Source organism: Plectropomus leopardus, chromosome 5 (genome assembly GCF_026936395.1).
Source record: "Plectropomus leopardus strain MGB_pleo_1.0 chromosome 5, ASM2693639v1, whole genome shotgun sequence".
NCBI lineage: Eukaryota > Metazoa > Chordata > Actinopteri > Perciformes > Serranidae > Plectropomus > Plectropomus leopardus.
In genome coordinates, this window is record NC_142180.1 from 11,051,183 (window position 1) to 11,074,529 (window position 23,347).

A 23,347-nucleotide genomic window follows, 5' to 3' on the forward strand; every position below is an offset into this window, starting at 1 on the left:
GCTTCCACCCAACCAGGGTGAGGCTCAGTAAAACTGAGGAACCAGAGGAGCCTGAAAGCTGGGCAGTGGACATGCCAACAGAGAATAAAATAAAAGTCAAGACATTTACATCACAAGACATGAAATTTTACCACCACAGTATAGGTAGTGCTTCGACCTGCAGCACTAAAGCTCACAGGAGCAATGGAGTGCTGGATTAAAAGATCCGGCACTCTTGTACTTCCAGTCTTTTTTGTCTTAAAAATTAACAGATTCATTACTGTTCAATGGTGTGTTGACCTATAGGAAGCAAAATAATGAAAACTGACATAGCAAGCCCAAATATGTTTTATTTTTCTGTTCAAATTTTTAAAGTTCCCTGCTGCAACTACTTTTTCAAGAAACAACAATACATCCATCTGCCCACGACTTCTGTGCACCATCCCTGCTGGTTGTCTCACTGTGACAACAAGGCTCCAGAGAGTCACTGTGTCTGGTCGTTGTTTGCTAAGAGTTACAGCACATAGCTCTGAATAGAATAATAAATTGTCTTAATTTTTTTCTCTTATATGGATTAAACAAACAAGATAGCCTATGGTTAATGCGTATATAACATAATTGTAACATCACAGATTGACTACAGCTGGGGGACCTTTGTTGCCCAACTCACTGCTTTACATCTCTCTCTACACCTCAGCTGTCAAATAAAGGCTAAAAATATGTGTATGTGTTGTGCACTGGTAACTAACCAGTGAAGAACTCTGTGAACTCCTGCTCCAGTTTGACAGCTCTGTCGAAGGTCTTTCTCGCCTGCTCCTCAGTGAAACGCTTGTTCATCTCTCTGGAGAGACAGACAAGAGTTACAAAAGTCTAGATATTGAACAAAAACCCTCAGCAAACTCTTTGACCTCACTTATAAATTCAATAGTAGTCAAAAGATAACTTATTACACCAAAACAGCACCAACAGACTGTATTGAGTGACTAAAAATATAGCATTATCCAAGCCAGTGATCCTAGTGTATACTATTTATCTTACAATTAGATGCTTGTTATTCTCTGAGACTATTGTTTATCTTACCGTCAGTGGTACTTACAGGTTGTTGCTGAAATTGCATGTAATGATTTATGGAAATATTTTTTATATTTTTATATAGAATATTTCCAATATTACATACAGGATGTTGAGCTGACAAAAACAATCTGACTACAAGGTCCATTCAGTAACTTGAGTGTTCAACCACATGAAACTATCCTGATCAGCATATAGGAGACTGGTCAGTGGTCATGAAACTGCAGATGTTTATTCCTCTAAGCACTTTTGGGATCTTTCATCCATGCTGTCTTGCTAAAGTTGACCTTGAGAAGCGAGCTACCGACGGGTACCGTGTAACATGGCAGAAAGCTCCAGAGCAAGCTGCTAAATGGACCTTGTGGTCAGATTTCTTAATTGCTGTTTCCAAGGACAAGACTGAATTTTAAAGTTTCACATTCAAGCCGACATCATGGAGCGATCCTTAAAGTGCACGAAAGATAGGAGTATTGCAACATCTCTGGTCGCATGACAACTGAACAGGCTCATATTTGCTGATGAGGAACATGTAATGTTGTAGAAAGTTTAAAAACGAGTAACTCTAACTGACACTTTGGCAAGGAAGTATTTAGGTTACTTACAGGATATTGTCGACATTGCGTGGTCTAATGAAGACAGCGATGGGATGAAGGCCTGCCAACTGGAGACGCTTTATCGCATTCCCTGATACATCCAGTATACAGTGTTTACCCTGCGAGAGAGACATAGAGTTGTTCCTGTGTCCTCTGTCCTTTGTACTGAATCTCCTCACACTCTCTCTTTAAACTCACCTTGTCTGCAACTTCTCTGACAGACTGTATGCTGGTTCCATACAGGTGGTTGTTATACTGTCCGGCCTCTATGAACTTGTGTTCCTGAATCTCTCGCTCCATGAGCTCTCTGGAGGACATGAAGTGGTAATCTCTGCCATCCACCTCATAATCTCGCCGCGGCCGTGTTGTGTCTGCAAATCACAGATTTTTCAGATATTATTCAATAATAAATATAATCTCTTATGATTAGGTCCCTTTCATTAGTTTTTTTTACAGTAAATTTTACATGCTGTTTGGAATGTGTCAAGCTGTATGTAATTAGATAAAGGCCTATCTTTTGATAGGTGTCAAAAACTATCTTAGGCTTTAACCGTTGTGGTATGTGGGTTATGCTGTGTTTTTTTCAATAAAAAAATCCCTGAAAAAAAGAAATAAAATAAAATAATAAAAAGAATGAATAATTAAATAATATCGTTATATCACATTTTATATCCAACTCAAGTAGATCTTTCGTTAATATATTTTATATCTGAAAAATAATAGTATACCAACCCAGTCACCAGAATTAATGTTGGCTTTGTAGATTTCTACAAACTATGTATTCATTACATTTGTACATTATTACGTGGTGGATAAGTTTAATCTTTCATTTCAACATCACTGTTGTTAACATGTGGCTATATTTAGGCACAAAAACCACTAGATTATGATTATGATCAATTTGCTCATTGATGTTTTACTGTCTCTGTCCCTCCTCTGCAACCACATTTCTAATTCAACAAACCAAACCACTGCCATTTTCCTTCCATCCACCAGGCCTTTTCCTCTTTTCCCCGTCACCTGACTGCCTCACCCACCTTCTCACCTCTCCACACTTTTCTCATCAGTCCTCCAGATATTTAACCAGCCCATTTTCATTCACCCCTTTCATCGTAGTTTCTGTTGGTTTCCTGCTTTTTGCCCTTGTGTTTGAGCGTGAATTATCTGTATGTTTAATGGACCTGAACCTACCTGTCTGCCTGTTACCACTTCACTACTTCTATCGAGTTCATTAAAAAAATGCTGAAAACTATACAACAAATAACAAACATTTTATTTTTATCAGCTTTTACAGCATCGTAAACATGATTTTATGGTTGTCATAATGTGTGTTTGCCTTCTTTGCAAAGTTCCAGGTTTGTTAACAAGGTCAATGCTGGGATTTATCGCAGAGTTTAAACACTTACGTGGGACGCAGGAGCCAAACTTGTCAGGGAACTCGGAGATGAGGTCATCATTGATCCTATCTTTCATTGGTCCCAGTATGATGACTGGCCGTGTGTAATTAACTGGAATAAACACACACACTTGAGTTACACAATGACGTCACTTGAAAATAATACTAATTATGAAACCAATATTATATCAAAACAATAAATGTTTGTTAATAATGTTTATGCTGTTAAATGCCTTCAGTGACCAAACTTTGAAAAACCTAATAACATAAAAAGAAACAAAGTGAACCTAGAGAGACTAAAATAAACAGATGATGGGAAGTTAAGCACTGACCTTCCTGCTGCATAACTGGCTGGTAGGTGAGGAGGGTCTCCTCCTGACCAGCTGATTGAACAAAGACAAATGATGGACACTTTTAGAGGCACAGTGGATGGAATTAATGACAACAAAACACACGCGACCCGTCTATACTTTTGGACTTAACTTCTTCAACAGCACTGGAAAAGCAGGCTGGAGAAGCAGAGGAGGGTAACTTGCACAAACAAACAAACAAACAAACACACATACATACACACACACACACACACACACACACACACAGAGAAACACTCACATGCACATATGGACACGAGAGTCACAACACACAAACACACAAGCACACACAAAGAAACGCACACACAAATCAAAATAAAAACTGAAAAAGACAGAGCAAAGAAAGAGAGAGAAAGAAAAAGAGGAGAGAAAGAAAGAAGGAAAGAGAGAGAGAAAGAGATAGAGGAGGGTCTAGACTTACAGGAACTACTCTCACTATCGCTGGTGCCAGAGGTTACCAGCTCTGGAAGGACAAGACAAGTCAGAGTCAGCAACACACACACCCACACACAAATACAGAAAAACACACACCGACTTGCATTGTTTCAAAGTCAAACAACCACAGACACACTTTCACTTAGAACAGAAACCATCAGCCACACAATATCATTCCATCCATGCATTATATGCACAATATTCACAACTATTTCTTGACAGACCTCTGATAGGTCCATAATATGCCTGTCAGTGAATATGAGAGTAATTGAGTAAATTTGTTGGTTCCTCCATGATTTTTTTCGGTGTGTTTTGAAAGCATTTCACCCAGCTGCTTTAGATAAGTACCCAACAGCCTGCACAAATAAAAGTCTGTGATTGTAGATGTTTCTCTGGAAACCAGTGAATTAAACATGTTGTTGAATACTGAAATCTGCAGAATGGTCAGTAATTTGAAACTACAATAATTTAGCCTATTTTATGCCAAATTATCCTTCTGTTCTGCTGTGTTTCATCACCCCTTGGTTACCAAATAGAATTGATCATGTAAATCAATGCATATCTTTATTTTCTGATGTTTAGAATAGAATAGATAAACTTAACAGTCTGTCCCAACAGTGACAGAAATTCTCATTTGACTAGGCTAAACAAAACACACAATTCACATTTCAAACACATGGTACAAACACATAAAAAAAGAGCGTTAAAACAGCAATTGATAAAAGCAGGTTAATGTGGAGTGTCTGTTTTAGATTATTCAGGGTAGTATTTGCAGAGGGAATTAAGGATTTCTTGTGTATGATTTTACAGGCTAGTAGGACTTTATACCGTCTGCCTGATGGCAGTAACTGGAAGGAGTGGTGGAGAGGGTGAGAATGGTCCTCTGTGATCAGGGTGGCCTTTCTGATCACTGAGTAGTTATACAGTTCAGACAGAGGCGTTTGGGGTGAAGTGATTATTTTGCTGGCCTGGTTAGTTATGTGGGACAGCTATGTTGTGTGTTCGAAGGCGAGGGAATTGTACCAAGAGGAAATGTTGAATAGATTCAATGTTTAATCAAATGACAAATGATAACAAGACCTTTACTCTCTGTCCATTGTGCTGAAAAATACACCAACATAGATACAATGAAAGGTGTCTTCACTGCTCTCTTAGTCACACATTACAAGCAAATGTTTGGCATTGTGAATGTGAGAGAGCTAATTATCCTTTAAAACAGTTTTCAATTGCATAATAGTTGTTTGACGTCATGCCACATTGCCATACCTTGGCATTTCCCGAAACGACACCCCTTTACTTGCCCACTTTTTCAAACTCTATACCTCCAGTTTGTACAGGACTTTAATATGTAACATAGTATTTTAAAATTGAGGTGTGGCTGCTTTTACTTGAGTGAAAGATCAGAATACTTCTGTCAACATTGAGCATTTTTGTACTACTGCAGAGTTTTCTTTAAAGTTTACAGTTCAATTTTACCGTACTTTTGGTTGCTGGCTGGCCTGCAGCTACATAGTTTTTGTTTTAATCACTGGAAATTGAATAAGATGTCCTGGACAGTGGCCTTATGAAGCCAGACAGTCTACATTAGTGTTCATTTCAGCACACCCTCTTCCTCTCTCTGAAGGTGACAGGCACAGTAGTGTTTGGTCAGTTTGCGAAAGAGCCGAAGTTACATATATTGACCAGCAGGTGTCACAGATGAAGATAATACCTACCTTTATCATCCTGATCCTGCAGGGAGAAAGAGAGAAACAGAGAGAGAGATGATATTAATCATCATATGATTTACATTATGGGTGCGTTTTGTCCCCATAAGGTGAGTTCTGACTATGTGACTCTGCAAACTATGTCCCCACAACATGAGTAAAACAAGCCCACACACACACACACACACACACACACACACACACACACACACACGCGTGCGCACGCACACACAGATTGAGTGTGCAAGACTAATTTGCAGTCTTTTTCAAAGCACAAAGCCAGGGTATACAGCGTGTGTGTGTGTGTGTGTGTTTGTGTGTGTGAACATTTTTAATTATCAGCTCTTCAGCGTGCAGACTTGCTGATTGCAGACTTGCTGATTCACACAGTGCGAGGAAAACAGAGAGCGAGCTGACAACACTGTGATATCAATAGCTTGTGTTAGGCTCGTGTGTCAGCCCTCATCATCACGCTGTGTGAAGTGTGATTAAAGTCTCGTCGGTGTCTGGCCTGTGAACTCAGACTGCAAACTTTCTCAATCACAAATATCAAAGTCAGAAAAAACTAGTTTGTGTACTTTTAATTAGCCTCTCATTGATAGTTAACCTGTCTACAGTTTTCCTATTAACAGGTGGTGTGGCTTTCATTTACAAAACATTTTTAGTTGGCTTGTTTCTTGAATCATCAATTTGTTCATTTAGCTGCAGAACAGTATTATTATTGCTTAATTGATTAAAACTGCCATCTCTTAAAATTTTGTGCTAATTAAGTAAGACTGAGGCATATTTGTAAATAAAAATGGGATATTAGCAATGTGACATTTTGTATAAGAGACTGATGACTTAAGGGCTGTCCACACCAAGAATAATAACTGTAATGTTAACTATAACAATGACAATGTGAACATTCACGATGATTAATGAGAATATTCTGTAAACACTAGTGCCAAGCACAGGTTTCATGCTACAGCTGTGTCGGCACACAGTTTAGAAAATGATTGGCTGTTCATGTTTCTATCATTCAACAAATTAGTTTGAAAATGATCCCTACATTATCGTTGTCATTATACTCCGCTATCCACTCAAATTAAAATTATTTTTAAAAATCTAGATTTGTAGTTGTTATAGTTTTTTGTTAGTGGTGTGGATGGTCCTTAAAAGCCCATTCCCTATAAACAAACAAGTGGTAAAAAGTTAGTATTCTGAATATTTCCATATAAACAGGAATAGTCATCTCAGTATCAGTACAACAGTAACAATTATTCATAAACCTTTATCTCTGTGTCTCTCTGAATTAGTCTTTTGAACAGCTACAGCTCATTCAGAGCACTGATGCCCAAATTCAGGTTGCTACACTGGCTTTCAGTCACTGTCAAAAGATTTCTAATGATGCATTGCTCATTTGAAACAAATACTCACTTCTAAAATCATCAAGTTATACCGACACTCTACCTGCAGAAAGTATCTTTCTAAAGAGCTAAAACATCTGATCATAGGTGGAGTAATGTAGAATCTACAGGATAAAGTAGTCAGCTTATTGCTATCTGCTGCTGCTTTTAGATCTGCACTGTAAATCTATTCTTCTATGTTAACTTTTTTTTAATTTCACATTTTTTTTTAAACCATATTCTGTTGGTTAGTCTTAATAAAATTATTTAAAGCACTCACCTCTGTATGAAATGTATCGTACAAGTAACATTGCTTTTCCTTTACCAAGTCATTGAAAAATACTTTATTTTAAAACCTGTTGAATTAATTTTCTCTCATATTTATTTGTTTTGTTGCTTCTATGAAAAATGGTAGAAAGGTTTTGTTTCTACTCAGATTTTATTAACAGCACAGTTATATATATTTAAGTGGACAGGTAAAAAAAAACAACACACTTTCATGTCAAGAATCCTTCTACACCTGGTTCAACAGTATCTCAACACATTGTCATTCGAGTTTTCCTCGAACTGAAGCTCACTGGAAAGCTATTAATAAGAGATTCACATGGTTTTAATCATTGATGTTATGTTGCTGTTTTTGAGAACGTCTGACACACGGGGGAATAAACGCACGCTCTCATAAACTGGGTTTAATCTCAGCAATAACCTTCAGTAATGAACTCGATGCTGGTTAGTGCACTGACACCAAAACAATAAGCTTTAAGATGTGCATTTCATGACCTTTGAAGAAAACATATATAATAAATGATGCTACTCACCGATCTTTCCTGAGACCTCGTCACTCTGACCGTCTTTAACCTCGACCTCTCCTTTTTCTCTGCCCTGTGAGATAGAAGGACAGGGAAAAACATGAAGAGAAATACACAGTATTTCAAACTTACGTCCTCTCCCCTCAGTTTGAATCTGCCTGTTTTTCAGACAAAATTTTTATTTTATTTTAAAACACCTTCTTCTGCACGGGAGATGGTATTTAGTAAAGAGTAGAAAAAGATTTGTTGTGAAGAAAATTTCTGAAACAGATCAGGCATTCTTTTTTCTTCCGGCACGTCAGACATTATTCATTGTTTCTTTGTGTTCATAGTGAGACTGCACAACAGTAATTGTTCATTTCTGTTGGGGGTAGGGGAGTTTAACCAGGCGAGTGTGAACTCTATTTGAGCTCTTTTTATCTCTGGAAGATGAAACCAGTTATCACAGAGTCATCTTCCTCAAAACACCCTGAAACTACAGAACCACTTTAATCCCACAGCCAAATCTTTTCACATCCAGAAAATCTTTGATACATCATCTCTATAGGCAGCAGGGGGTGATTCATTCTTTTTTTCAACTCCTTTTTCTGATACTGAATTGCTGCTAATTTAAAGATGGACAATGATGATGATTTTAATATTTTTAATTATATTTTATATTGCATTCTATGTTTTATATTCCTCAGGGTGATTTGATAAATGTTGGTTTTTTAAGATTTTTGGATTTTACTATTTACATGCTGCACTGCTCACTTTATCTATTCATTAATTAATCTTATTTGACAAGCCAGTGTTTTATTTATTATAATGTTATTAATTAATGATCACCAAGACCTCATGAGTATTTAATTTCATTCTTGGCTGGAATATCAATAAAGAATCCTTGAATCCTTGGGATTATGGAATTTTTATATAGTAGCAAGTAGTGGATAATTGATTTTTTTTGGACTCTAATATCCAGATAAAATGTAGCTTGATAATAAATAGAAGACAGCTTCATGGCTACTAATCTGACTGCTCTTACCTTAAAATAAATGTTAAGGGACGACAAAACCAAAATACTGAAGTCTCAGGGTAGAAAGGACATTTTCTCCTCTTTGAGGGTTCGGCATGTTGAGACAGTTTTGTTGGCTAAGTTTAAATTTAGATTTGTCACTTCCTGTGCAGGGCCATTTCCTGCTGGTGATCACATTCAACACTAGAATTTCAAATAAGGTGAACCTCCAGCGTCTCAGCTCAGGGACCTGTTTTTCTGTTGAAGCCTCATTTTTATAATTTAGGCCGAAGAGCCAGATGTGTTTTTATACAACATCTTGAATAATGCAGCTTTCAGCCTCCTAATGTCTGTAAACAGCCAAAGAACCGTCGCCAAAAACAAACCAGCAGCGCTGCGGTCCACAGCAGAAATTACAATAATAACTAAAGGAACAATGTTGCACTGCAGGCTATTCTTCGGTTTTAATCCCTGTTGACAGCTTAGATCTAAAAGGCTTTAAAACCCAACAATATCTTTACGTGAGCATGTTTACTTTCCTGAATCGGCACGAATTGTATTTGTTTCTTCTTTCAGCATGGAGTTTCTATAGTCTCCTCTCTCTCCTCTTTTAATGTCCTTCAATAACTTGACTGAAATGTGATTTTAAAGCAAAAAAAAAAAACTGTGTTTATTACTTGAGATAGAAGATAGAGAGGAGGTGAGGGGAGCAGAGGAGAGGAGGTAGAGGGCAAGGAGGATAGGAGAGTTGGAAAAGGTGAAAGAGAGTGGAAGTAGAAAGAGGGGAGTAAAGATGAGTAAAGATAGGGGGTGAAGGAGGATTAGGAGGAGGAGTGGATGGGGTGGAAGGCAACTGGGAGATAAGGAGAGGAGAGGGGAAAGAGAAAGGAGGAGGAGAGGAAGAGAAGATGAAAAGGAGAGGAGAGAAGAAAGAGGGGTAAAGGAGACAGAGGAGAGGATGGGGGATAAGGGTAGAAGGGGGGAGGAGAAATGAGGAGGAGAGGAAGGGGAGATGAGGTAAGGCAGCAGAGGAGAAGTGGTGATGAAGGAGGAGAGGGCCAGAGGGCAGAGAAACAGAAGAGAGGAGGTGGAGCAGGTGGACCAGAAAGGGTGAGTAGAAATAGAGTGAGAGGAAGTGAGAAGAAGGAGAGACTGGCAGAGAGAGGAGGAGGAGGAAGAGAGGGGAAAAGAGGAGGAGAACAAAGGGAGAGGTGGAGAGTGAAAAAGGAAAAGAGAGGAGACAAGAGGCAAGGAGAAGGAGGGGAAGAGAAAGAGGTGGAGGCCACAAAGGTTATGAGATCAGGAGAGGAAGTCGGACGACAGGAGGAGAAGGCAGAAAAAACAGAGTAGTGGATAAGGCAAATGAAAAGGGAGGAGGATCAGGAGGAAAAGGAGGTAGCAGACATAGAGATAGGGTGAGACGAGGAGGAGACGAGGAGTAAAGGAGAGGAAGAAGGAGGACAGACAGAGAGGGAGGACCAGAAAGGTGATCAGAGGACAGTTAAACAGCCTTTATCATTAACTGATCAACACTCTTCCACTGAAGCTTTAACCCCTTACAACCTCAGCAAACTGGCTTGATTTCTTACAAAAACATGGACAAAAGAGTAACTTAACAAGAAATGACCCAAAACTTGGCAAGCAATTAGTGAAAATTATTGAAAAGAAAATTACCTGAAATTAGCACAAAAACATAAAAGAAAAAAACAGGACATTAAATGAAAAAGTGATAAAATAAAAATAATACTTTTTTTGTAACCTAATTTTAAATATATTGCTATAACAACTATAAATATACCTTCTTGGCATTTTTTCCTTCTTTATCTGATAATTATAGTCTTTTTAAAGCTAATTTTCTTGTCACCTTTCATACATTTTTTAGCAGTTCAGGTGAAGTTGTTGACTGCCTTTTTGGCAATGTTTCTGAAAAAAATCAAACCAATCTACTCACGTTTCAGTGGTTTAGTGAATGGCATCTGAATGCAGTACGAGAAACTAACTAACTAAACTAATGACGATCCAGGTTTGAAAGGGTTAAAACCTATTTTATAATATCCTGTATTCAATTTCTTCCCTTCTAATATCAAAGCCCATGGTGGCTGTGCTCTAAAATCTTACTTAATAGTTTTTTTTCTATTATAAGATAAGTTATATTAGTTTTTTATTCTATCACCACTAATGCACAAGTCTCTAACACCCAGCCTCTAATCTAACACCTCTGTCTATTAATATCCCTCCATCTAAGCCCGCGTGTGACCATCTCTACATCCATCCATCCCATGTTTCATTCTCTCACTCCCACTCATCCTCACTGCCTCTAATCCCTCTTTCACTTATTCACACTACCTCTTTTTCCACATCCCTCCATCCTCGTCACCTCTCTTCATGTCACAGATGGTAATGAGACCTCTCTATAGTTTCCTCCTTCCACCACAGAAACCTATCAACATCTGTCTGCCACCTCCTCCGCTGGGAAACAAGGAGGAGGTGAGCGGAAGGAGTTTCCGCCACTGGTTTACACTCAGCAGATTCCACATAATGATGATATTTGCAGTGTTGTGAGCCAGCAGCAAAATGACACACCGACGTAAGCTGAAACCAACCAATCTGAAACTCTCCAACGCTGAGAGCTGTGTGGGACTGGTGAAGGAGGAGCAGGAGAGGAGAGGAGGAGAGTCTGGCAAAACAGAAAGAAAATAAGGAAAAGGAGACATGGAGAAGAGGAGGAGGAAAAGAGAAGGGGGGGGGACAAAAAGAATAAAAGGAGAAGAGGAGGAGGAGCATGAGAAACACGAGGAAGCAAAGAAGGAAGAGATAGAAGCAGATAGGAGGAAGAAGAAGAGAAGATGAGAAAAGATGGAGAAAAGGAGGAGAGAATAAAAAGGAGAGACGAGGATGTTTTTTTTCACCTCCTTGTTATGGGAGAGGAGTACAAAAAAGAGAAAAAGGGAGTGGAATGGGGGCAAGAGGAGAAGCAAGTGAAAGACAGAGACAGAGAAGAGGAGGAAAGGGATAGGAGAAAGAAAAAAGGGAAATGCAGGAGAAAGGAGGTGAAGAACAGGACACAAGGAAAAGAGGAGGAGGTGAGAACATGGAGGAGGAGAAGAGGAGGTGGAAAGGAAGATAAGCATGAAGTGAGGAACAACAGTTGGAGGAGATGAGGAGCAGCTTGTGGAATCGATTATGTGGCTGTAGAGAATGTAACGTATTGATGTTTGGCGTCTCCGCTCTGACCTTGTCGCTCTTGCTGAGCTCAGCACAGCAGGAGGTGGGGGGCAACACTAGTATCTTCCCCACAGGTGCAGTCTGAGGTGGAGGAGGAGCTTTTCACAAAACTATATGAGCAGCAGCAGCAGTAGCAGTAGGCAGGAGTAAGAGGAGCAGCCATGGTTAACCCTTTGAAATCTGAGCAACTTGGTGCAATTTCTTTCAAAAACATGGAAAGCAACACAAGAAGAAATGACCCAAAAATTAGCAAGACCTAATTAAAAAAGTACAAGAAAAGTACCTAAAAATTAGTTTTAAAAAGGTTAAAAACAACAACAAACAAACACACTGGAAAAAAAAGAAAAAGAGGAAAGAGAAAAATGACTTTGGAAAAAAACTGAAAACACTTTTTTGGTAACATATACTATATAATTATGACAATTCTTCAATCTCCCTAGCTTTTTTTATTTCCTCTAGACATTTTTACCTACTTTAAAAAAAATATTTTCTAAATCTACAATATATTTCTCGCAACTTGTGGAACATGCCTTACCAAGATGCTAATTGCCTTTTTCCTATGTTTTTGAAAGAAATCCCACCAATTTGCCCTGGTTTCATAGGTTTAAATACTTATGAAAGATGAAAGAAAAGTGATGTTGCTCCAGGTTTTAAAGGGTTAACAGACTCAGCAGATACACTCTTTGATGCAGTGAGAGCCATTTTAAAGTTGGAGCATGCTTGAATCCACTGCCTCAACTAGCTCACAGACTCCAATCAATAAATTTAGCAGCCCACTCCTAACCCAAACCCTTTGAAGTCTGACCTCCTGCGGCTGGGGATGACTCCGACTTCAGGGCAGTTGGGAGGCGGGGGGCTGAGGTGCCGGGCGGGCCACCACTCCTCCTCGCCGGCGCTGCTCACGTGGAGGACATCCCCGAAATGAAATGGCAGGGCCTGATTGGGCGCACTCAGGTCTGTTGCGCTTCCATCGTAGTCGAACAACGCTCTGCAGACAGACAGAGAACATCCATAATTTATATTATAAACATTTGGTCAGAAACGCAACTTTAGTGTGACAATATGATCAAATGGAGCAGACAGAAACAGACAGATTGCTTTTTTTAGCGACACTGATGATGAAATGCTTCCTTTATGCATAGTTTTCACCCTTTAAAACCTCTTTCAAAAACATAGGAAGAGCGTGGTGAATTTAAAAATTTGTAAGAAGTGATTAAAAATGTTACTAGAATATGACCTGGAAATAAGCAAAAGAAAAAAAGAGTTAAAACACAAAGAAAGAAACAAACCCCAAAGAAAGAAGAAGAAAGAAAATGAACTCAGGAAGGTGCTAAAAATATTTTTTTCTTTTTTTGTAACATTATTTAAAATATTTAAGTGAGTGTGCCCCCCCCCCCCTTAATTTTTTTTAACATATCTAATAATCCTATCCAGCTACTTCTCAGCTGTCACATTTTACTTTTATATATATATATATATATATATATATATATATATATATATATATATATATATATATATATATATATATATATATATATATATATATATATATATATATATATAGTATTCATCTATACACATCATCTATTTCAATCAATTTATTTTATTTATTTTTTTTGTAATTCGCAGGGCATTCCTTGGTTCCTTTTTGTTTTTGCTGAGTTTTTGACACAAATCAAACCTTTTTTTGTCATGTTTCAGAGGTTTAAATGCTAGTTAGGGGCATCTCAATGCAGCACAAGAAATGGTTAAGTATGAAACCCAAACACATTTTGCAGTTAGAAATGTCAAAATATTCACCACACATTTTATACTCATTCCAATTTAGAAAAAATTACTTTTGACAAGAACTCGTCATCTATAACAATTAAATAAATTAACAAAACAAGACAAAGGGACAGACAGCTGTTAATAAGAGCCAAAACAGCTGAGGACTGCTCCCCTACACTATTCATTTATGACCTTGTCTGTGTGTGCCTCTGTGTGTGTGCATGTGTGCATTTGTACACATCTATCTGCATGCAAGTCAGTCTATTTGTATGTATTTGTCTGTGTGTGTGTGTGTGTGTGTGTGTGTGTGTGTGTGTGTGCAGGGCCCACGGAGTTCCAAATCCGTCCAGAGGGAAAAGACCTGGGAAAGTAGGCCAGCAAAGTGTTTGTGTGTGTGTGTGTGTGTGTGTGTGTGTGTGTGTGTGTGTGTGTGTGTGTGTGTGTGTGTGCACGTGTGTGTGTGTGCGTGTGCAAAGGAACTAGAGCTGAAATAACCGTCATCCCCTAAAGTCTCCACTGCCTTCATCAATAAAACAGAACATAGACAGAGAGGGAGAAACAGAGAGAAAGTCAGACAGAGAGGTAGACTCTGACATCAGTACAAAAACACCACCACATGTTTTATTGATGTCAGATTAAAGATGATAAAACAAGCACCTCCACATAGGGCATTATATATTTAGCTGGCTGCGAAAATGTGACTTTACTTTCATTAAATCAGACGAAATATATTTGCCCGTAGCACCAAAACCACCAGGCTCCATAGTCAGTAACAGAATGTCTTTTCCTAAAAAAATAAAAAATAAATAAGTACAGGGGAGCAACAAGTTCATACATTGATTGTCCATGTGCTCAACAAGGACAAATGAAAGTGTTTCTGAATCTGATGTCCCTGTCAGCATGACATCAATTGTGTCTTTTTCTAAACTGTCATAAAATCACTGTTGAATGTGACGACGTGGTGGTTAAGATTTGGTTCGGCACAAACACAACTTGATATAAGGTTATAAGATAAGATTGTGGTTTGGGTTGTCTCCTGACTTGGTTTTGGGGAGCTTTGTAGTCATGGTAACAGCACATGGTTAAGGTTATGGAATGATTATAGGGGTGAAAATCATCATCCCGATAAAGTATTATCACGATTTTAAATGTTTTGGGATATGCTGAGTATTACAATAACATACATTGTGATACATTGCAATTTATTACCTTTGTACAGACTGAAAACTTAGTATACATATATATATAACAGATAAAACAGATGTTGGCAAAATTTTCTTTTGAGGACATAATTTGTTGTCAACAACAAATTATGTCCTCAAAAGAAAATTTTGCCAACATCTGTTTTATCTGTTATATATATATATGTATACTAAGTTTTCAGTCTGTTCATCTCACATTAATCATTGTTATTGCCCCAAAATGTATCTACTGATTTATTATTCTTGTAGGCTACCAAAAGTTTAATTTATTTGCAATATTAACAATTTGTATAATGAGAAATAAAAAAATATTGCAATACTATGCTGTAACTATTTCCCCCAACCCCTAAATAATTGTCATCAGTTGTTTTATATTTTAATTCTTTTTCCCCCTGTTACACACACAAACACACACAATCATACACATATACATGTGTGCCATTTTTTTTTTTCAAATTTTCTCAAATTTAACTGCTGTTGCAATATATTATTATTAGAATCATATGGACTAGTTAAAAGTTGGTTACATTCAGTAACCTGCTTTCATCATGGTTGTTCCTGTCAGTTCACTAGTTTTACACTTTATGCTTTGTGAAAAGGATGAAAGAGATATTAACTCTTCTTGATCTACAATTGTGTTGGCTTTTTAAATTTATGAATAAAATGTATGAATGAAAATGTGTTAAATAAATATGTATTGTGCTATGAGAAAGAAATACATTATGGTACCAGCGGTAGTTTTACAGTATCTGCAGTTGCACAACATACTGAGACATTTGTAGACGATTCTGTACTATCATAAGAAATTAAAATGTTTTTAGAATAGTAATAGACATCAGAGAAGGAGGCGGCATGTGAAAGATTACAGGATATACCGGATATAGGACGGTTACGTTTACATTAGTGGGTCCACAGATACATACAAGAGTATGTAATGTGCAGCTGTCACATATGAGTCTATAAATAACCTCCTAAAAGAAAATACTGAGTAAAACAAACACGTGCTCTCATTTTAAAAGCTCTACACATCCCAAATGATTTTGCAGTAACCAGGTTACACTGATGGATAGTGTGGAGCATTATTAGTGCTACAGCTATTTAATTGTAACTCGAAATCAGTTATCTGGTTTCAGTATTACAGTCAGTTCAATTCCTATGTGGGAACTCCTGAAGTCTAATTAGAGTGAAGAAACACACCCCACACTGCCGTCGTTGGGACTGACCTTATCCCACTGTGTATTAACCTGTGGAAATATACCTGTGGAAATTTGTATCATATAGTTTTGCAAGACCAGCAGCTAAACTAAATTGCAATTAAGCAGTGCCCTATATATTAATGAGTATGTGCGTATGTGCTTTAATTTGAAATGTCTGAAAAAGGCAGCATAGGAAAGGTTACAAGAAATACTGTAAATGTGAGGTGTAGATGCATGAACATTCGTGGATCCAGATACAGTACATATGGTAAAGGGCAGCTATCAGGTGAGAACGTATAAATAACCTTCCTTTGCTTTATTATGTCACCAGGAAGAAAAAATAAAGTACGGTGAGAAAACAGAAGTTCCAGAAATCCCAAATGGGTTTTTTGAGCAAGCATGTGACAGCGATGGATTATTTATAATTACGGCCACATGTTAGAGTGACTCTGAATCAATTACCACCTCTCCATATTACAGTCATTTTAATTCCTGAGTGGGAACCCCTGAAATCTAATTACTCGAGTGAAGGAACACACAGTAATGACTGTAGAGTGAACACCTGTTCACCTTTTCCCACTGACTGCTGTGGGAAATTTTAAACACCATGTTAGTGTTTGGTTGCTTTTGCACAGCCAGCAAACGATTGTCCAAACTGCACTGCAGTTAAACTTTTCACTGAGAACTCATATCAGATTACCACATACATGCACTTTATTCCAGAGGTGAGTATACTGGGTAATTTACTGGAATATGACCGTATGATAGTGCAGCCTAATCCAAAACAGCAAAGATGTGGACTACAGTCACATGACCTGAACTTGAGTCAGATTCGAGTTAAACATTTGATGGCTTCAGAGTCTCCTTGACAAAAAAAGGATTTGCAACTTGACTCTGACTTTAACACCAGTGACTTGAGACTTCACCTGGACTTGATCCTGTTGACTTAAAAATACTTTACAGCTTCCCCAAAGCTCTAAGATTAAAAAGTATGTTATTTTAAAAGCGTGCCACATATCAGTGACATTAATACATTCCATTCCCAGCAAGTTGACACTTAATTCCCAAGAGCCACTGTGTTTGAACCACTCCATAAAAGATGCAGGAGAGAACCACAAAGAGCTAACATTAATTTTTTGGGCAGAAGTTTGAAAAAATATTCATTTGTGTACAAAAACTACACGATGGCCGACAAAAAGCAAAGTGCAGAATGTAGAAATTCCCGGTTAAAAATTATAGACAGATACAACAATGTAAGACTTGTTTTACCAAATAAATACACATTTTAAAAAAGCATTCATGATTATTATAATATAAAATCTTTCTGTAGTTCAAATGACATAACATTTAGTTATTAAGTTATTATGACTTGTTTAGGACTTCAAACTCAAATTTTAGGACTTATCTTAAGACTTGATTGCAAAGACTTGAGACTTACTTGCGACTTGCAAAACAATAACCTGACCCCACCAACAGTGAGTGGGTAATATAAATATTTTTCTATTACCATGCTGGGAATGCAATAAAATAAAATATATTCTCAGAATAAAAGTCAGTTATACAAGGACTCTAGAAAACCCTCAAGCAATATAAAACCATTATATCCAGTTTCAAGGAGAAAATGTCCCTGAGCATTTTGGTTACTTAAATGCTTTGAAACTGATATCTGTACCAGAGAAAAGCAGCAATTTGTAGCTATCATTTTCAAGTACCCAGTGAGACACGAGTCTATGCCTTCATACAGTCCTCAAACTCCAATCAATGCATCAATATTCTGTTTTAAATCTATTGATCAAATCCTCATAGACTACAATAACATATCAGCACTTTGAATCTAATCGATATATACCTCTGCTCTGCTAACAAAGAAATCCTAATACGTAAAAATAGCATCTCCATAAAAAAATGATTTTAAAAACTAAAGACTGTATTATGTTATCATTGCTTTGTGGCTACCGCTGCTTTTCCAGGTGGAGCTTTGTGCAGTGCATAAACAACTGCAATGCCAAGCTATCGAGCCATACGCTGACTTTAAAATAGGAATAGTGTAAAATGAGAAAAGGGGAGCACACACACACACACACACACACACACACACACACACACACACACACACACACACACACACACACAAACACCTTTCACACAAAGGACAGTGGAACATATGTCACCTTGCTTCTGTGACATTTCCTCTGAGGAAAGGTTAGTCTGTTTACTCATTTTACACACCATATACCACAAACACCCCACTACACACACACATACAATGTATGTATGTGCATGAACACACACAGCAGCCCGCAGCACCAGACACCCCCAATCTGTCACGCACCGACAGCCTCACCTCGACCAATTGGATGCCAGTCTAAGTGTTCCTTTTTGATATTTGATGCTGATTGGTCATTTATGTGCAGTAACCAGATGAAGGAGTTTCGTCTATGACAGTGATTTATGATGTGGATGGAGGGGGGTTACTATATCATTCTATAACCTTGAAATGATCCTGGCCTGATTTTGACAGGACTTGGAGGCACATCGTCATCAAAATTCAGCATGTAAATTGATTAACTGACACGGGGTGTCATGATAATTGTTTGACACGTGCATATTTTCTTATAAAATTCACAATTATACAGTCGACTACAGCAGGCTCTGTTTTATTAAATGACTACTGAAGGCATGAAATGTTTGACAGTGACCATGGTCCCCTCTTGATGAATTGTGGTAACTTTTCCTCTACTGCTATCATAACATCAGAATTTTCACTTGCTCAGTACTTTGGTTTATGACCAAATATAAAACTATTTAGCAACTGTTAGTGTGCTAACATGCTGAAGTACGATGGTGAACGCGGTGAACATGAGCATGTTAGCACTGTCAATGTACGCATGTAATTCAAGGGTTGGCAAATTTTTGATATGAAATGCCACTATTTAAATTTCTTGTTAATCAGTGTGCTATATCAAATAGTCAAGTCCCTTGCTTGTCAAAAAATCTTTTGTTGTCTGAGGCATAGATTTGAAGAAATGCAGCCGTGCTTCTGGGGATGTTTTGGTCCCCAGATTTTGCTGCGGAGTGAGCGCTCTTAACTTTCATGCTACTCTTTGGTACTGACGCCTGCAAGTCTCTTCAAACATCCAAGTTACAGACATGATGCTCTTCTGCTAAGAAGTGGTAAATTTACTGTTGTTGAACTTTTCTAATCTCTTGTTAGCACAGTTAACTTGTTTACTATATTACATGTATGTCGCTGTCACAGTGAACACCCTGCTGAACCCTGTTTAAACTTCAGACTTTACATGAAACGCAAAGGAAATGTCAAATAATCATACTGATTCTGAGTCCAGCACAGACCTATTTCACTTATTATCACACGTAATGCTTGTGTGCAGGCTAGTGTGCCACTGGTGAAGCTACCATGTGCCAATGGTGGTATGTGTTCCCTAGTTTGCTGTCCCTATAACTCAAAGCCCTGCTGGATAAGTTGATGGCTGCAGACTGATTGTTGTTATTATCTGTTTGGTAAGGATTGAATTAAGCAAAAGTACTTAAATGCACTTGAATGTCTTTCTGTTAAATTCACTGCAAAAGGATTTAAGGCTGAAAACTGCATGTGGGAAACTTAGTAATTAGCTGACTCTCATTTGGTTTTCTTCTGTGAACCTGCTGATTTGGTGTTATTCTATCTGACACTGATCAAGTTTTGCTTATAGTTCTGTAAAAAAAACTGCAACCATGTGTCTGTAACTGCTCTCTAAGCAAGGTCACTGTCGGAAGGATTGCTACTTTAATTTTGCCAAAATAATATACATATATATCTTCTATTTAACCAGGTAAAAGTCTAATTGAGACTTAAGATATCTTTTTCAAGAGGGCAAGCATAAAACATTGTTACAGCAATGTGATATTTGTATAACTAGAGACCATCTTGCTGTGGCCACAAAACAGCAATGTTGGCCATGGGCGTAACTTGGGGAGGGCTTTTCTACTTGGTACCCCCTCTACTAAGTGCCCTTGTTCAGATCACACCCATCTTCCAATCTGGCCTTTATCGTGATCTCAACTACACACCTGAATGTATCTTGTACAGATACTACATTATTAAAAAAATCTGTCCACAGACAGGCAAATGGTACAAACACCTGCCGAAATAGTCACAACAGTTGATTGGTAATTGTTGCTTCAATTGCTGTCACCAGGACCACATTTTGCCATGATGACACACATATAGACTCATAAGTTGGTACGTTTTTGGTAATAATTAGCTCTGAAACATTGTGCTAACCTCCTCCTTTTTGCAGAAAATTGCATATCAAAATAATAGCTCAATAAATTTAAAGCATTTCATGATATTATAACAATCAGTGCAGAAACATGATAATGAACTCCTTCTTCACATTTCATCGAATAAGCGGAGGACAGGCCACTTCTACTCACTTTTAGCCAAAACCAAATAAAAACAGTGAGTGCACACTAAATTTATGCTAATTCAGTCATGCCTATGGGGGACTACTTAAAGATTTAACAAGGGTGACGGCAAGTAGCTGCAATGTCATGTTTTTCTATTAAATCTACAGTTCACAAACAGGATCGTTTGTTTTATTCGTGGGTATGCCAAGTAGGTCAATCAAGGTTTTACAAAACATTGCATTGTGGGTCTGCTGCCATTGATGAAATGGAATGAAATAAACACTAGAATCATAATTCAGTCATATATTAAATAAAATAATTCGTTCGAGGTAATCAGCTTGTTTCTCAGTTAGTCTAAAAAAACTCTGACACTTGTTGGACTACAGCTCCCAGAGTGCTGAATGTGACCTTTGGCCTCTAGCTGCCTATATATACAGAGTGTGACCCCTGCCCTGTGTGAGTCAGTGTATGAGAGAGTGTGAGTGGTTCAAGGTGACTGTGTTCTTGCTGCTGCTGCTGCCTTTTCCTTCCAGGCCACTTGCACACAGTTCAGGTCAGATGTTCCCTTCGTGTTCAGAACTTGTCAGCTGCAGTTTCCTCTCAGCTTTGTATTTTTAGTCTTTTTGGACCAGATATAAAAACAAACATAAAAGATAGTCAAACATTGTATGTTTGGGTGCTCATGTCTCGATGCTAAGGTGATGTTACCAGCACCAAGAGTCTGTCATAATATTTACCAAGTGCCAGCTTAGGTTTATAAGTCATGGCTGAGACACAGTTTACTTTACAAAAGAAAATCCTCCAACTCAAACAATATGTTTACTAAGCAGTAAACATAGCTAATGCAACGGCAGATATAAAAAATGATGGCATTTAAACTTTTAACTCCTAAACCAGATTTTTTTTTATCCTTTTTTATGCACAAGATTAAAAATTAAGATCCTGTTCTTCAACTATTTAGAGCCTGTTTTATTAATGTGTGTCTTGGGTACTCAAGTTGACAGCTCAGTCTTCCTGTTCACACCTGGCTTTAAAATGTGTCTCCATAAGTGAAGACATGATCAGATCTCACTTCCCTGCTCCATATGCAAAGAAACACGGACATAATTTCATTCGCAAAGACCTAATTGTTGTTTTCACCTGGCATCCTGCTGCACACACACAGACACAGGGCTAACTGTTAGCATGGCAGTGTTGTCACCTTTGAGATGAGCCATTTTGGCGAGTTCAAACTGTTAAGCAGCTGCTGCTTGTGCTTACTGGGCAGACGTCGTACTGACCGTTCATAGAGCGGCTGCATCTACTGGTGGGGAATTGATATGTAAGGACATCAGCTGAGTAGGTGGCCCTTCAATGTTGACCAAGAAACTTTAGCATACACAGTGGTTAAAGAATGTGGCCAAATCAAGCTGGGGTCAAATGGGGTCTTAACATCAGCATCATTTTTGCATTGTTCACAATGGAAACAGAGCAAATGCAGCTGAACACAGCTTCCCAGAGAAAAAGCAGCACACCCAGTGTTTTTTTTTTTTGTTTTTGTATTTTTTCCAGAGTGCTCCGGCTTTCTCATGCAGCTGCTCTAGGCGCTTCAAGTTGAATATCTCTTTTTGGTCAATTACTGACAGAGACTACAGCTGATGTTTACTCAGATTTATTTTATCTTATCTGATACAACCTAAAAATGTTTTTTTGTCTCCTCATAGTCAAACCAGTGGATTTAATCATTAGTGTGATCATTAAAGCTGCTTTGCCGTCTTTGTTTTCCATTGTATTGATCTCCCAAAAGCTCTTATGTGACTCATCTGGACCCAGCGACTGAGCGTTTAATCAATATTTCAAATGCTGTGATTCTTGTGAAGAAAGGATCTTGAAAGTGTATTAGATTAGGACTGACACTGCTTCTGGGCTCTGCGGAAGAAAGTCAGGATGGACGGGGTGATTCAGAGAGGACTAAACAACCAGGACAGGCAAGGACAAGAGGACAGATGAACACTCAAACACACACCCACACACACACACACACACACACACACACACACACACACACACACACACACATACACAGAATGGAGAGAGTTGACAGGGCAATGGATGTGTTTGTGTTTGTGTGTTCAACAGTACTTGCCAGACAATCTAATTGTGATTTTAAATGTGATAACCTCTCTTTCAGCTTCTCACACACACAAAAAGTCGAGCAGACAGCTGAGATAAGACTTTATAATAGTTGTGTCTCTCCCAAGGACACTAGACAATCAGTCACCTCTGACTGCTATGTGTGTGTGTGTGTGTGTGTGTGTGTGTTTGTGTCTGCGTATGCATGTGTATGTGTGTTACCTGACATAAAGTGTGCGTTTCTGTGTGGAGCGGAGCGACGTTGAGCTGGAGCTGACACTGCTGGTCATCATCTGTTCCCTCAGGTCATGGATCTTCGCCTCGAAACGACTGTATTCTACACACGCACACACACACACACACACACACAAAAAGACAATAAGCACTGTTAGACCCCACAGATTTCAGGTGACAGGTTTTATAAATAATGCTGTAACTATTGAAATATCTACACAAAATATAATTTACAAGCTACCTGTTACTGCACATCAGAAGCAGCTGAGCCACAGTGATTTGTTACGCTTCAATCATCTTTGCTCAGTAGCTCAGAAACATTGTTACAGTTCGTAGATCAAAGAGAGGAGCAGATGCATGAACAAACATGGCTTTAATGGTGTCGGAGGGTTTACACACTGTGTTAAACACATTTCTTACAAATGGCTGTAGTACGAAGATTCATTCTGAGAT

The 23,347-nt window shown here is 38.2% G+C and overlaps 1 protein-coding gene across 6 annotated transcripts in view; it reads right to left on the reverse strand.

Moving 5' to 3' along the window:
* Nucleotides 1-23,347, reverse strand: part of LOC121964149 (discs large homolog 1-like protein) — a 136,744-nt gene that overhangs the window by 5,002 nt on the left and 108,395 nt on the right. For 4 of the 6 annotated variants that reach the window (XM_088077502.1, XM_042514371.2, XM_042514381.2 and 1 more), the window contains 10 exons: nt 22,883-22,997; nt 12,773-12,955; nt 7,758-7,821; nt 5,561-5,576; nt 3,832-3,873; nt 3,372-3,422; nt 3,050-3,151; nt 1,842-2,014; nt 1,653-1,762; nt 729-820 (listed from right to left, as the gene is read on the reverse strand). In XM_088077502.1, coding sequence (XP_087933628.1) covers nt 729-820; nt 1,653-1,762; nt 1,842-2,014; nt 3,050-3,151; nt 3,372-3,422; nt 3,832-3,873; nt 5,561-5,576; nt 7,758-7,821; nt 12,773-12,955; nt 22,883-22,997 — 948 coding nt within the window. The remainder of the gene's footprint in view (nt 1-728; nt 821-1,652; nt 1,763-1,841; nt 2,015-3,049; nt 3,152-3,371; nt 3,423-3,831; nt 3,874-5,560; nt 5,577-7,757; nt 7,822-12,772; nt 12,956-22,882; nt 22,998-23,347) is intronic. The other 2 variants (XM_042514374.2, XM_088077503.1) reach the window with 1 other exon arrangement.